Source organism: Marmota marmota, unplaced genomic scaffold, assembly GCF_001458135.2.
Source record: "Marmota marmota marmota unplaced genomic scaffold, marMar, whole genome shotgun sequence".
Taxonomy (NCBI): domain Eukaryota; kingdom Metazoa; phylum Chordata; class Mammalia; order Rodentia; family Sciuridae; genus Marmota; species Marmota marmota.
Genome location: NW_026000136.1, coordinates 6,819,290 through 6,835,599, shown reverse-complemented (window position 1 = coordinate 6,835,599; position 16,310 = coordinate 6,819,290). Strand labels below are relative to the sequence as shown.

The following is a 16,310-nucleotide window of genomic DNA, read 5'->3' as shown; positions in this document are numbered from 1 at the left end:
TTGTCCCAAGACCAGGTTTGCTCAGGGTTTTCCCAAGGCTCCCTTTACCCTGCCCCATGCAGTTCCAGGCAAGTTCCCAACTCCTGGGTACAGCTGGGTGTGTGCAAAGGGTATTGGGGTGCTCTGTACCAGCTCATGGGGCACCCACCAGCTCCATAGCAAAACTGCAACCCAGCTTGTCAGAACAATGACCTAGTTAGTGGTAGCAGTGAAAGTACAGGTGGCCGTGTCAGTGGCATAAGGGAGAAGAGTTACAGGTCAGTGTAGGGTGCATTACTGCACCTCCCCCCAGCAGAGGAAGCCAGCTCTGAGAAGGCCTTGGACAACCCTTAAGACCCCTTGCCCTCAGAGCCCTCTTTGTCGTCACCCTGAGGTCATTGTGCTCTCTGTGGTAAATATATGTGAGGTATTTCACCTATGGGACAGTTCTACAGTTCAGTGACATGTTCTACCGTTGCCCCATAGAACACACCAGAAAAACATTCATCAGAATCAGCTGTTGCTTCTCAGTGACTGAATGGTGTTTTTGTTTGTTTGGTTGGTTGGTGCCGGGGATTTAACCCAGGGGTGCTTAACCACTGAGCCACATCCCTTTTTATTTATTTATTTGTTTGTTTGTTTTTAAATCTTTCTTTATTGATTTTATTTTTTTAAATTCATGACAGCGGAATGCATTACAATCCTTATTACACAAATAGAGCATAATTTTCATATCTTTGTATATAAAGTATGTTCACGCCAGTTCATGTCTTTATACATGTACTTTGTATTTTATTTTTTTGCATTACAATTCTTACTACACATATATACCATAATTTTTCATCTCTGTATATAAAGTAGGTTGACACCCAATTCATGTCTTCATACGTGTACTTTGGATAATGATGTCCATCACATTCTACCATCCTTGCTAATCCCCTGCCTCCTCCCTTCCCCTCCCTCCCCTCTTCCCTATCTAGAATTCATCTATTCTTCCCATGTTCACCCTCCCTTACCCCACTATGAGTCAGAGAAAACATTCGGCATTTGTTTTTTGGGGGATTGTCTAATTAGCATTAGTTTCTCCAACACCATCCATTTGCCTACAAATGCCATGATTTTATTCTCTTTCATTGCTGAGTAAAATTCCATTGTGTATATATGCCATATTTTTTTTTACCCATTCATCCACTGAAAGGCATCTAGGTTGGCTCCTAGATTTAGCCACTGTGAATTGTGCTGCTATAAACATTGATGTGGCTGTGTCCCTGTAGTATGATGTTTTTAAATCCTTTGGGTATAGTCCGAGGAGAGGAATAGCTGGGTCGGGTCAAATGGTGTCTCCATTCCCAGATTTCCAAGGAATATCCATACTGTTTTCCATAATGAGTGCACCTATTTGCAGTCCCATCAGCAATATGTGAGTGTATCTTTTTTCCCACATCCTCTCCAACACTTATTGGTGTTTGTCTTCATAATAGCTGCCATTCTGACTGGAGTGAGATGATATCTTAGAGTAGTTTTAATTTGCTAGAGATGATGAGCATTCTTTCATATATTTGTTGATTGAGTATATCTCCTCTTCTGAGAGGTGTCTGTTCAGGTCCTTGGCCCATTGGTTGATTGGGTTATTTGTTTTTTTTTTGGTGCTTAGCTTTTTGAGTTCTTTATATACCTAGAGATTAGTGCTCTATTTGATGTGTGAGGGGTAAAGATTTACTCCCAGGATGTAGGCTCTCTGTTCACCTCACAGATTATTTCTTTTGCTGAGAAAAAAACTTTTTAGTTTGATTCCATCCCATCCTTTTTGATTTTTTTACTTTTGAGACTGGGTCTTGCTAAGTTGCATAAGGCCTTGCTAAGTTTCTGAGTCTGACTTTAAACTTGTAATCCTCCTGCCTTGGCCTCCTAAGCTGTTGGGATTACAGGTGGGTACCACATGCCTGGTATGCCATTTTTAATTATTTTTTTTAAAGCATTCTAGTCATTCTTCTTGGAAAGAGGAGCAGTGGTAGGGATAAAGGAAGGTTGCTGTCATCGGATCCAGAGCAGTGGGCAGCACCACATGGCCCCAGAACCAGCTAGAAATGCTCATTTGGAGCTGGTTCTGATGTTTGAAACTTATGCTGTCACTAAGTACGCTCTGGTCTTGCCACACTGTCCTGCCAGCCCATACCCATGCAGAAGAACTGATTCCCAGACCCTCGACACCTCTTGCCTTCCCCCAACTATGAACTCTAACCCTAACTGAGTCCTGAGCCCCCTCCCCCAGGTGGCATTTCCTTCTCTCCGCAACTCTGGGCTCCTTGGCACTTTCTCACCTTTTCCACTGTATTTTGGCAAAGTTTGCCAGTTGCCCATTGCCATCAGGTCCCATTGTTTCAATTATGAAAATGAGTCAGCTTTGCAAATATTTGCATCACGTCTGATTTGCTAAAGGTTGAATAAGCTTGTTAATTGAGTTGTCAGTTATGCTCTGCAAGAGCGCAGCCAAGGCGCCCGTGTCTTCTCTGGTGTAGGTGCTGTCCACTTACATTGTCTTTTCACACTTTTTTGCTCACTAAAGTGCCGCAATTATGTTTTCAAGAAAAGATTAATAGATAATTGCTGAGCTTTCTGGGCATCTGACCTGGCAGTTCTGGACTCTGGACTTAAGTTAATGATTGTTCAGGCCTCAGGGCACTTTCTCTGTGTTTGCCTTTGCTACCAGGGCTGCATGATAGACAGAAACTGACCTCAAATTATGTTTTGTAAATCAACAAATAAATAGCCAAATCTGGAAAGGAATTTGGATGTAGAAAAATTGGAGCCTTGCGTGGTGCAGTGGCACACGCCTGTAATCCAGCGGCTTGGGAGGCTGAGACAGGAGAATCATGAGTTTATAGCCAGCCTCAGCAAAAAGCGAGGCGCTAAACAACTCATGTAGATCCTCTCTCTAAGTAAAATACAAAAAATAGGGCTGGGGATGCGGCTCAGTGGTCAAGGGTCCCTGAGTTCAATCCTGGTACCTCCCCCCAAAAAAGAAAAGAAAAATTGGAGACTTCATGCATCACTGGTAGAGGGCAAGGGGTGGAGCCACTTTGGAGCCCAACTGCCACTTCTTAGCCTGTCAGATAAACACACCACACACACACACACACACACACGCATGCATGCACACACACAATCCACTCTTCCACCCTAGGTAACACTCAACAGGAATGAACACTTATGTCCATCTGAGCCTTGTTGGTGAGCGTTCATGCAGCATTCCTCAGGAGACTGACAAAGTGGAAGTACCCATGTGCCAGCCAGCACGTGACTGGATAAACAGGAGCTGTGTCCAGACAGTGGATGTCAGCAAAACAGAGGAAAGGTGCATGACACACACAGCAGCGTGGGTGAATCCCCCACATCATGCTAAGCGAAAGAAGCCATTTATGAAAATTTCGTAGAAAAGACAAAACCAACAGACACAGGATGCAGATCCCTGGCCCCAGGGCTGGCACAGGGACTGGTATTAACTAAAGATGGGACTTCTTAGGATGGCAGGTGGCACTAAACAGGACTGGGGTAGTGACTGCACAGCTGTGGATATTTACCTCGGCTCAGCCGTCACACTAAAGGGGAGAATTCTAGGACGAAAGTTATGTCCAGGGAAGCTGCTTTAGGAAGCTCCCCTAAAGCATCAGTTTAACCATCTGCTTATGCATTCAGCAAGTGCTTGTTGAGGACCCCCCACTGGAGGGAGCTGAGTCCCATCTGTCCACCACGCTGCAGGAGGCAGAGTTGAACTCCCAGTTGCATCCTGAACCAGAGCAGCACCACATGGGCTGTGAGGGCTGTGGGCAGTGTGGGTGGAGCCTTCGGGCTGGCATTGTGGCCAGCTCACCGAACCTCACGGGAGCCACTGCTGCCTGAGGGTGCAGGTAGAGGTGCAGGTGAGGCCACCCCTGGGGGATGACCAGCTTGACAGCAGGGTGCCAGAGGACAGGAATCTGAATGGAGTGTGGACATGATGGAGCTCTTGAAGGGAGACCAGAGCCACTGCCTGGCTCTGCCTGCCTGTCTCCGCAGCTGCAGCTCTGCATGTGTCTGTGCTTGATCACTTGACATTTGTTTTTATTGTTTGATTCTCGGTGATTTCACAGAACAAACTAAGATTGTTTATACCTTAAATCCTGTTCATTTTGTTTATATATTCCCATGGAAACCACTTTGAGATATGGAGAAAGAAAGTTTCATTCTGCCAGCCTGATAATTTTGGAAATTACTACTTTGGAAACTTAGGTACCAGTTGTTTGAATTCACCATATCAAATGAGCAGTTGAATTTAGCCCAGAGTCATCTGCCCCTTTTTGATTCTGAGCACAGTCTTGGACATGTTGGGCAGATAGCAGATGAACATGCTAGATAAATAAAGAAAACACACATATATCTTGACCCAGAAGTTCTGCTGGGATTAGGAATCAGTCCTGTAACTGTGCCCACCCACATGTGCAAAAGTGTGTGCAAACAGCTTATGGTAGCAGGGCTTGCGGGCTGGTAGATAGAGCTTCGGATACCTTATGCTGATGGGGAAATTTCAGTACCCTGGGTAATGAGAACAGCCCTGTGCTGTCACTTCTGTAGAGAGGGCAGGGTGTTCGTTTGTGGTTCTGCACTCAGACCATTCTCAGGGCTGCACAGGAAGGGGTGGGGTGTAGTCTCCAGGGAGGGGACAAGGAATTGGGCAGGGCAGGGGTAAGATATAGCTTCTTCATTATCTTGGAGCTGCTTGAATATATCTGGTTTTGTATTACTTCTTTAGGAAAGAAAAGCAAAAGCCCCCTCCATTTTTAAAATAACTGTATTTTATATGTATGTATATTTTATGTGGTGCTGAGGATCAAACCCAGTTCCACACACATGCTTAAGCAAGTGCTCTACCACTGAGCCACAACCAGAGCCCAAAAGTCCCATTTTTAAAGAGTGGTGCTCCTTATGGAAAAATAGATTGGTACAGGCTTTATTTGGGGATCCTAATATACATCCTCATTGACCCAACTATTCCATTTTTAGCATTTTAAGCAATCAGATATATAAAAATATTTACATACAGATGTTCATCATAGTCTTAATGAGAAGAAACTAACTACTGGGGCCTTTTCCTAATACCCTTCTCTCTGTTGCTGTTAAAATCAGTCTGCAAACTGCCGTCACCTGGTGTGGTGCTGACCAGCAGAGCCCTCTGCATTGCCAGAGTGTTCTGCTTCTGTGCTGTCCTATGCAGCAGTCACTGGGCACGTGGCTGACAAGCACTTGGGATAGGAACATGCGACTGAAGACCAAAGTTGTTTATGCATATACATGTTATGAGCTGAAGTTTTAACAGCCACATGTGGCAGCAGCTGCTGTGTTGGAAGTTTCTGTGCTGGAGACCAGAGTGAGTGGTCTGCACTTTTCTATGAAAGGCAGCCTGTTTCCCAGGCCTGGAGCAGCTACCATTGTGATGTCGGGGCAGCTCAGATGGTAGTGATTGAGTGGACAAGACTGTGTTCCAATAAAACTTTATAAACAGACAGCAGCCAGGAATGGCTCATGAGCCACAGTCTGCTGACACTAGTCCAAAAGAATATTATGTCTGCTGTAATAAATACAGAAAATGAGGCTTCAGAACCTACATAGCACAAACAATTTAAAAATACTCTGCAGGCCCAAACTTCAGTGGCCAACAGACCCTTCCCAACTGCCCCAGTTGGGCATTTCCCTTGTTTCCAGACTTCTCCGTTGTCAGTAGGAGAATGGTTATTTGTGCTTTGGCCCTTTGTTTAAAAAATATATACATGACAAGCTCACTTAAATAGCCAACAGAATTTGAATCATTTGGAACTAATTCTCTAATATATGGTATAAAAAGAGAAAAATAATGAGAATAAAAGTTAAAAGTGGGGCTGGGGATGTGGCTCGAGCGGTAGCGCGCTCGCCCGGCATGCGTGCGGCCCGGGTTCGATCCTCAGCACCACATACCAACAAAGATGTTGTGTCCGCCGAGAATTAAAAATAAATATTAAAAAAAAAAAAAAAAAAGTTAAAAGTGGGTTTTTATAGTACAAGCTGTTCTTTTTTTAAATACACTTTAAATTCTGACATGTCATGGTTTCGTTGCTATCTTTAGTGTTGTTTTGAATTTTTAAGGTCAAAGTCTGTTAATCATAGTCCTCAAAGGCTGTTTTGGTAGAAATCAACAATTTTTTTTTTTTTCTAAAATTCACATGGAGATATAAAGGACCAAAACCAGGAAAACTTTGTAAGTGAATAACAAAGCTGGAAGATTAACACTACCTGGCTCTAAGACTTGTTATGAAACTACGGAAAACCAGACAGTGTGGTTTTTGGCAAAAGGTAGGTCAGTGGAACAGAGTAGAGCATCCAGAAACAGACATATGTAGACAACTGGATTTTGACAAAAGTCAAAGCAATTTTGCAGAGGAAAAAAAAAAAAAAGGTCTCTCAACAATGATGCTGTTGTGATTGGATTGTCCACAGGCCAAAGAGTAAACTTGAGTCTACACATTGTGTGATACACAAAAAGCAACCCAAGCCAGGTGCAGTGACACTCACCTGTAATCCCAGTGGCTCTAGAGGCTGAGGCAGGAGGATTGAAAGTTCAAAACCAGCCTCAGCAACTTAGGCCCTAAGCAACTTTAGCAAGACCCTGTCTCAAAATAAAGGGTGAGGGATGTGACTCAGTGGAAAAGTACCCTGGGTTCAATTCCCAGCACTAAAATAAGTAAATAAATAAATAAGCAATCCAAGATACATTGCATTAGGGTTCTCTAGAGGAACAAAATCAACAGGAAGTATAGTTATAAAAGGGAGACTTATTAGGTTGGCTCAAGCTGGATGGTCCATAATGGCTACCTGCAGGCTGGACAGCTGGGAAGAATCAGCACAGTCCAAGAGCCTAAAGCCCCAGAACAAGAGGAATCAATGGTGCTACCCTAGTCCAAGACTGAAAGCTTCTGGAGAATCACTGGCAGAGTCTGCTTTGGAAGAGTGAAGAAGCAGAAGTCTGATATCCTAAGATGATTGCAGCAGCAGTCAAGAACCCGTTCAAGAAGAATTGAGCTTGCAACTGCTGCTGTTTCCTTGTTCTTCCAATTTTTATTCCATCCAAGCCATCATCCTACTGAACAGTGCTGCCCACGCTTAGGGAGGGGCTCTATTTCAATTGGCTATCCCACATGCCAATCATTCTCAAACACGCCCTCATTGACACACTGTAAGCCTCTTAATCATTGGCATCTCTTAATCCAATCAAGTTGACAATTCAGATTGGCCATTACATACATTATGTGCCTAGATGTAAAACTCAAACCTAAGAACTTCTAGGATAAAGCCTTAGTGTGACTTTGGGTCAGGCAAGCTTTGTTAGACACATCATCAAAAGCACAGTCCATAAAAGAATGGGTAATAAATTGAACCTCATCAAAATATAAACCTTTGCTTTTTTTAAAGACTTTGTTAAGAGAATGAAGACAAGCCAAAGACTGAGAAAACAGTTGCAAGGGGCTGGGATTGTGGCTCAGTGGTAGAGTGCTGGCCTCACATGCATGAGGCACTGGGTTCGATCCTCCACACCACATAAATGTGAATTAATATATTGTGTCCACCTAAAACTAAAAAATAAATACTAAACAACAACAAAAAAACTGTTGCAAATTATATGCATAAGGACTCGTATGCCAAATTTTGAATCTCAAAACTCAAAGAAAACGATCTAACTTGTTTAAATGGGCAAAAAAGATTTGAAAAGACGCATCACCAAGAAAGATAACAGGAAACAAGCTGCAAAGTGCTGCTCACAGCTATTTGTCATCAGAGAGCTGCAGGTCAGACTGCAGGAAGGACCACCCAGCGTTCTGAGCCTACTAAAGTCAGAGGCTGGGGAGCAGCCGAGCTCTCACCCACTGATGACAGAATGTAAAGTGGAGCAGCCACCTTAGAAAACAGGTAGAACCAGGCACAGTGGCACATGCCCGTGATTTCAGCAGCTTGGGAGGCTGTGGCAGGAGGATCACGAGTTCAAAGCCAGCCTCTGCAACTTAGCAAGGCCCTAAGGAATTTAGAAAGACCCTGACTCTAATTCTAAATAAAAAAGGGCTGGGTATGTGACTCAGTGGTTAAGCACCATGGGTTCAATTCCTGGTGCCACAAAAAAAAAAAAAAAAAAAGTTAAAAGTGGGTTTTTATAGTACAAGCTGTTCTTTTTTTAAATACACTTTAAATTCTGACATGTCATGGTTTCGTTGCTATCTTTAGTGTTGTTTTGAATTTTTAAGGTCAAAGTCTGTTAATCATAGTCCTCAAAGGCTGTTTTGGTAGAAATCAACAATTTTTTTTTTTTTCTAAAATTCACNGAACAACCCACAATAAAAAATTTAAAAAAAAAAAAAAAAAAAAAAAGAGAACAGTCAGATGGTTTCTTAAGACATTGACCATACCTGCCACATGAGCCAGCCATTTCACAGCTGGATATTTACCAGGGAAAAGGAACAGCATGTGGGCTGGGGTTGTGGGTCAGTGACAGAGCGCTTGCCTGGGATGTGGGAGGCACTGGGTTTGATCCTCAGCACCACATAAAAATAAATAAAATAAAGGTATTGTGTCTAACTACAACTTAAAAAAAAAAAAAAAGTAACACCATGTGTCCACACAAGGACCTGCACACTCAAGTTCATAGCATTCAAACTGGAAACGACTGTGCTCTTGAGCAGATGGCTGGTGGATAAACTGGCACATCCGAATCATGAGTACTTCTCAGCAGTAAAAGGAAACAGACACACTGTCCCTTGATTATGCAGCGTGAAAGAAGCCAGACCAAAAAAAGATATACACTGTCCAATTCCAGTTATATAAAAATGTTAGAAAATGCAGTCTGGTCTGTAGTGTTAGGGAGCCGGTCAGTGCTGCTGGGAAGGGTCGGCCACTGCAGAGCAGTGCTGGAGACTAGGGGTTGGTGGTGGTTCTGCAGGCGTGTCCTTTTGTCTGAGCTCATCACACGCACACTTTAAGTGTGTGAAGCTTGTCGTGCATCACTTAGGCTCCAGCAGAGCCATAAACAGTACTTCAAGATGAATTCTGACTCTGGCCTCATTCTATCTCGAGGCATTCTGAATTTGTAAGATCTTAGGACTTCAGGTGCCTAGAATAAGGTGTCATAAGTTGCTCTCCACACAAGTTGCTGGGTTCTACTCATGGGTCTCATCTTTTTGATCCCTAGAGAGCCGCCCTGGGCTAGGTTGTCGGGAGCTGGTCTTCAGGAACCTCTCCAAGGTCCTTCCTGCCATCTGTCGGGACATCACCGACTGGGTAGTAGGGACCAGGGTGAAGTCTGCACAGCTCCTGCCAGTACTGCTGCTGCATGCAGAGGACCACACCACTCAGCACTTGGAAATCATCCTCAGAACCCTGCAGCAGGCCTGTGCTGACGAGGAGAAGGCCGTGGTCAGCAGTGTGAGTGGCCTGTTTCCATTTGTGTGTATAGGTGGTGAGTCTCAGCCTGTTGGGGTGTGCAGGGCTGGGTTACAAGCAGGTAATTGTGTTATGGCTGGCACAGTTAGGATACAGAATATTCCTGCTGGGCATGGTGGCACACACCTGTAATCCCAATGGCTCTGGAAGCTGAGGCAGGAGGATCACAAGTTCAAAGCCAGCCTCAGCAACTTAGCGAGAACCTGAGCGATTTAGCAAGACCCTGTCTCTAAGTAAATTTTTTATTTTTTTAAAAGAGCAGGGAGGGCTGGGGTTGTGGCTCAGTGGTGGAGCGTTTGCCTGGCATGTGTGAGGCACTGGGTTCGATCCCCTGAACCACATAAAAATAAACAAATAAAATAAAGGTATTGTGTCCATCTACAACTAAAATAAATAAATAAATAAATAAAAGAGCGGGGATATGACTCAGTGGTTAAGTGCCCCTGGGTTCAATCCTCAATACCAAAAAAAAAGATGAGCCATTTAAAGCCTACTTTCATGTCATCTGTCTGTCTCTCTCTCCCTCTCCCTTTCTCTCTCTCTTCCCCTCTCTCTCTCACATACATACCCTTCACATACTCTCCCTCTGTATATATTTATACACATGCACATACATGTATATGTCACTGAACCATATCCCCAGCCCTTTTTTGTTTTTTTAGACAGGGTCTAATTAAGTTGCCTTTTAAGGCCTCATTAAGTTGCTAAGGCTGACTTGTACTTGTGATCCTCCTGCCTTAGCCTCCTGAGCCACTGGGATTGCAGGTGTGGTGTGTGCCACTGTGACCAGCTCATGTCACGTATTTTTACTTTCCAAAACCTACCATCAGGGTGCTGGGGTTGTGGCTCAGAGGTAGAACGCTTGCCTATCATACGTGAAGCACCAGGTTCGATCCTCAGCACTACATAAAAATAAAGATATTGTATCCACCTATAACTAAAAAATAAATATTCAAAAAAGAATATAAGCAAAAATTAAAAAAACTACCATCAGTTTTAAATTGTTTTTAGAATTCTTTTACAAAATATAGCTTCAGGTTTTTTTGCGTCACTTAAAGGTTTATCACTTCACAGAGCCAAGCTGTATGCAGTTTGTGTCTCTATACAGCTTGTAAGCTTTTACTTTCCCCACAAAGAACACGACTATTTTGTATCTCTGTCTAATCTTACAAAGGATGAGAAGTGAGGGTGATGGGCACCTCTTGAGCATCGCTACACCACGTGTGCTGCACGCCCTTCATCCCTGTATAGGCTCTGGGCACCACTATGGGAGCAGGTACAGGGCCATCCAGTACCACAGGCCTCTTCCAACTGCTGCCACCACCTCCTGGCAGCCCTCACCTGCTCCCTCTCTCTGTATTATATCACCCTGGGAGTGTCTTACAAATGGAATCAGCATGTGGCCTTTGGGATTAACTTTCTTTACGTGTGATGCCTTGAGATCAGCCCAGTTGCTATGGATCTCAGCAGTTGTTCTTTCTCTTACCAAGTAGAATCTGGGCTGTGGAGGTGCTGTGTGTGTTGTGCCAATTATCAATAAGAAGTTCAGGTCACCGATATCATGAGGGGCTTGAGGTGTAGGCAGGAATTCCATACCCCTAGGTGTGGCCAGGTGTTCCAAACCCCAGTCTGGCCCGGTGTTCCAAATCCCAGTTGTGGCCAGGTGTTCCATACCCCTAGGTGAGGCCCCATGTTCCAAACTGTAGGTGTAGCCAGGTGTTCCAAACCCCAGAAGTGGCCAGGTGTTGCAAACTCCAGGTGTAGTCCAGTGTTTTAAATCCCAGTGTGGCCAGGTGTTCCAAACCCTGTTGTCTTCCATGTCCCCACACAGTGCATGAAGTCCGCAGAACTGATTGGGACATTTGTCAGCCCGGAAGTGTTTCTGAAGCTGATCCTGTCGATGCTGAAGAAGGCACCCTCTTCCTCTAGCCTTTTGGTCCTTGCTTCAGTCATTCGAGGCTGCCCACAGGATGCCCTCCAGCCACACCTCAAGGTCATCGCCATGGAGCTAGCCCAGGCCCACATTTGCCAGGCATCTGAAAACGTAAGGTGGTGCAGTGGAGGGGCAGGCAAGGAGAGCACGTCCTGGCACGGGGGTCCGGAGGTGTCCCACCTGGCTGTCCTAGTGTAGCAGCATGTCTGTACCAGGCCTGGCAGACATGTCCAGGGTCCTCTGGTTTAGGGACCTCACTGCTTTGTCCAGTACCATTGACATCAGCCACAGACAGCCATTTAAATTAGTTAAAATTAAACTAAAATTTCCTTTTATTGGTTGCTCTGGCCATGTGTCAAGTGTCCAGTAGCCACCTTGTTGGACAGCACAGGATAGACATGTCCATTGACATGACATGACAGTCTGCCAGAACATGCTGCTGTGGGTGGTCACAGGCCAAAGAGGGTCAAAGGTTGGTGGCACAGCTCTGAGAACCCTGGACTACCTCCAAGAGAAGGAGTCACATCTGTCACATTGTACTTGGAACGTGCAGTGCATCCTTAGTGATTGACAAGCACTTGTTCCTTACCCATGCCACTTGGCATTTGGATAAAGCCTTGGTGTAGCTGGCCAAGGACATGCAGGCAGACAGCTTGTCTTAAATTGAGCAGTGATTCCTCTCATCTGAGGCTGAGACAAACTAGGTGGGTTGGCTCAATCACTTACATTAATTTGTCATTGTTTCTGCTGAAAACAAAATAATGGCTATTTTATTTGGATATGTTAGACTTGACCCTGTCCATTGATGCATTCATGCACCCTAGACACTCCTATCAAGAGACTGGGCCCTACTGTCCTCCACAGGCCTGGGCATGCCCCAGAGGCAGCATATGCTCTGGCTTGAAGTTTTTTAGCAGCTGGGCCAGAGGGAGCTGGGATCAGTTAGCCCCTGGTCCTCTGTCCAGGCCCTTTCTCTGTTCTCAAGTGAGAGGCGTACAGTTAAGTCACTTTGTAATCCACTTTAAGAAACCTGTAAGCCATATCTGAGATGAGCAAGAGAGGAAAGCAGAGCAGAGGTCGGGAGGGAATGGGGACCAGCTGCTATTGGTGGGGTTTTGGCTACATTTCAGCTCTCCCCCAAAACCATTCTTCACACAACACATAATCTATGTAAGTTCTGCAGTTTTACTTCTGAGTAGTTCTGAGAAGATTTTGGTTCCTTATATAGATTTATAGGCCAGGAGCATTCTTTTTCTAGAAGAAAATACATATAGGGGTGTGTGTGTGTGTGTGTGTGTGTGTGCATGCGCACGCGCATAAATAAATGTATACAGGTGTTTAAATATGTACAAACTTAATAGCAAAGAAAATAATCTTTTCATTTCTCAGTGCTAGTAGCAGAGAACTTGAACCTCATGGGCCATGATGTATTTTTGGCTCCTCATCTCTGGTTCAATCCAGGACAAACTTACTCAATGACCTTTCATGCAGAGAGGCCCCTTTCTGACCCAGGTTGATAGTGCATAGGCCAAATGTTCCAACCCTGAGGCCAAAACTTGGTCATAATAAGAACTCAGGGGGCTGGGGATGTGGCTCAAGCGGTAGCGCGCTCACCTGGCATGCGTGCGGCCCGGGTTCGATCCTCAGCACCACATACAAACAAAGATGTTGTGTCCGCCGAGAACTAAAAAATAAATATTAAAAAATTTAAAAAAAAAAAAAAAAAGAACTCAGGTCACTTTACTCCTTTCCCAACAGATTTAAGTTTTTTGCAAGAAAGGACAAACATCCAGGTCAAATGTCATTGTTGCTTCTGAATTGACACAGCTAAGTTCCTATTCATGGGCAGCTCACCCACTATGTCTGAGTCCTATCCTTTGGGAAGTAGTTTGTGTTTCCTGGAACTATTCAGTGACCATAGGAACAGGTTAAGAATGTCTTTCAAGAGCAAACAGCTGGGCACAGAGGTGTACTTCTGTAATCCCAGTAATTTGGGAGGCTGAGCAGGAGGATTGCAAGTTCAAAGGCAACCTCAGCAACTTAGTGAGACCCTGTCTCAAAAACTAATAAGGGCTGAGCAGGACTGGGGTTGTGCCTCAGTGGCACTTGCCTAGCATGTGTGAGGCATTGGGTTCGATCCTCAGCACCACATAAAAATAAATAAATAAAATAAAGGTATTATGTCTGCTCATCTATAATTAAAAATATTTTTAAAAAGAAGAAGGGCTGGGCTGGGGATGTGGCTCAAGCGGTAGCGTGCTCGCCTGGCATGCGTGCAGCTGGGTTCGATCCTCAGCACCACATACAAAGATGTTGTGTCCGCCGAAAACTGAAAAATAAATATTAAAATTCTCTCTCTCTCTCTCTTTAAAAAAAAAAATTATTAAAAAAAAGAAAAGAAGAAGAGCTGAGTATGTGGCTCAGTGGTTAAGCACCCTGGATTCAATCCCTAGTATACTCTACTCGCCCCCCACTCCCCCCAAAAAACCACCAGATTTTCTAAATTCCATGTTAAAACAGGAATTTGTGCAGCCATTTTGTGCACGGTGAGTTAGATTGGACATGGTCACTGGGAGACTGGCTCTGTAGTGAAAAGTACTTCTCTGATGTCTGAGCCAGACACTGTACCTAGGCCCAACTGAAGGAAACTGGATTCTTGTCCTTGGGATGTATCAGCAACAGGTCACCAAAATGAGGCTATAATGTGAGCACAGCTCATTCATCCTCTTTAATGAACAGGGATATAACTTTACCTCAGTGGGAAACCTCTGGTGCTTTAGCTAGTGAATTACTTTTTGCAGATAGCATTCCAGAAACAAGAGACAGCACTGTCCCCTGCTGTGTCTTTTCTCCTCTGGGTGACTGACATGGAGCATCCTTTGATTAGTTGGGAAAGCAAGGGATGCTAAGGTCTTGCTGTTTCCTCAGATGATGCCCGCAGCCCTCTACCCACCTCTCATTTGGGTTTGTGGTGAGACCTCTCCACCAAAGCTAAGAGGATTGCACACCTTTTAAAAGTGCATTCCCTTTGATTTAGTTGAAAAATGGTGGCTCCTTAGATTTATGTGTCGGGTCACCTAGACATTGGCCCATATCACATTGCAGTCTTAGAAATCAATCAATAAATCCAGGCCAAAAGAAATAGGGCTATGGGGAAAATCAGGAGTGGAATAAAAGCAGAAATCTGCAGCTGCTCCTGGGAGTAGGCAGACAGGCACCCTGCAGATCAGGATGTCCGTGGGTCAAAGCAGAGCTGGGTGCAGGGGAATTTCTGCGCGCACTGTGGCACTAGTTAGTGGGTCATGAAATTTTAGAACCCCTTCTGTTTTCTAGCCAAATAATTTTCATACTTTTTTGAGCTCATACCCCATTAGTAAAAAAATATATAAAATAAAATAAAAAATGAAGCATTTGCCTCAAATACACGTACAATTTTTTCTAAAGCATATGTATAAATTAACATATGTGACCACTAACCCAGTTCATTCTGTACTCTGTGAAGCATGCATAAGATAGTCATGCTACAGGGATGTCATAGAAAGTACATATGAACAGAAGCCTAGGATTCTTGGACCCTGCGGCACCTGGTGTCTTCACATGCTGCGGCCCCTCCTGTCACTCCACCCACACTATGTAGTGGATATGCCTGAAGCTGAGAAGGAAATGGTATGACCCACCCAGCCTTTAGTGCCCTTCTGCATCAGGAAGCACTTTTTGAAATACAGAATTTTGTTTCTGTTAAAACCTAGCCTTATGGAAATATTCATAAATACATAAAAGCAGGAAAAGTGGAGAAATGCCACTCCGTGTGCCACCCCTCACTTTGTCAGCAGCTCTTTTGTGTTCTTTAACCTCCCTCTACATCTCTTTAGAAAGAAAGAAAAAAAAAAAAAGCCCTTCTGGAGAGCAGGGAGAACTCTGAGTTATTTTAAAGTGAATGCAAGATGCATGTCATTTCTCTTGTAAACATAGAGTACACGTCACTGACGTTCATGAACTTCTAAAATGTAACTTAAAAGCATTTCACAGAGCGAGCTGTGCCCTTAGCTCGCAGCCTCTGTTCTCTCTCTGTGCTGTCTAAACTGTGCCCTTTGGTGGCTGATGTGGCAGGTAAGTCCTCTGGTTTTGCTGTGCACATGGGCCGTGTGCTCCGAGGGTGGCACATGCGGGGCACTGAGTGCTGTCTTCTGGTCTCTTCCAGAGCCTCTACCTGGAGCACCTGCTGCTGTGTGTGCAGGCACTGGTGTCCACATGTCAGGAGGACTGTAGTGCAGCCAGCCTACAGCTCATGGAGGTGCTGCTGACCATAATAGCTGTCTCAGGTGCCACTGGCCTTGGAGAGAAGGTGAGACTGATAGAGACCCTTCCATACTCTGTAAAGGAAATGTGATCATCTTCTCCAGGCCTCCTCTACACCTGGATGTCAGGTTTGGGGTGTGCCCTGTGAGCAAGATGAAGGAATGTGGGACAGTTGGGATGAGTCATGCATGAGGTGGTCATGGGGGTGTCCCCTGTACCTGCAGAAGTATTTTAGCATCTAGAAGGGAAGACTGTTTAATCGCAGAGCTATGGCAAAGAAGCAACCGCAGGCCTGCAGGTATCAGTGGGGTCTCAGGAGTGCGCACTTGCCTGTGTGGCTGCAAGTCTAGAGAGAAGAGCGACGGCACAGCGCTAATGGCAATCCACTCTGCAAGATTATTTCTGTCCCACTGGCACTGTATTTATACCTAAAAGTCTCTCATCCACCAATGCCCCTGGGCTCATGGACCATTTGGGACCAGGGTGTTGCTCCCCGGCTGGAGCTGAACGTGGTTCCTCTCCAGCACCATTTCTCAGCAACCCTGGGGCTGGTTCTCTCTGGGAGACTTAGGTGGCCTATGGGCTCCTTCCAGAGGGAGCCTCA

At 44.8% G+C, this 16,310-nt stretch overlaps 1 protein-coding gene across 1 annotated transcript in view; it reads left to right on the top strand.

Annotated features, from left to right (window-relative positions):
- Nucleotides 1-16,310, top strand: part of Dnaaf5 (dynein axonemal assembly factor 5) — a 51,641-nt gene that overhangs the window by 12,727 nt on the left and 22,604 nt on the right. The window contains exons 4-6 of the mRNA XM_015502084.2: nt 9,224-9,456; nt 11,306-11,518; nt 15,609-15,752. Coding sequence (XP_015357570.1) covers nt 9,224-9,456; nt 11,306-11,518; nt 15,609-15,752 — 590 coding nt within the window. The remainder of the gene's footprint in view (nt 1-9,223; nt 9,457-11,305; nt 11,519-15,608; nt 15,753-16,310) is intronic.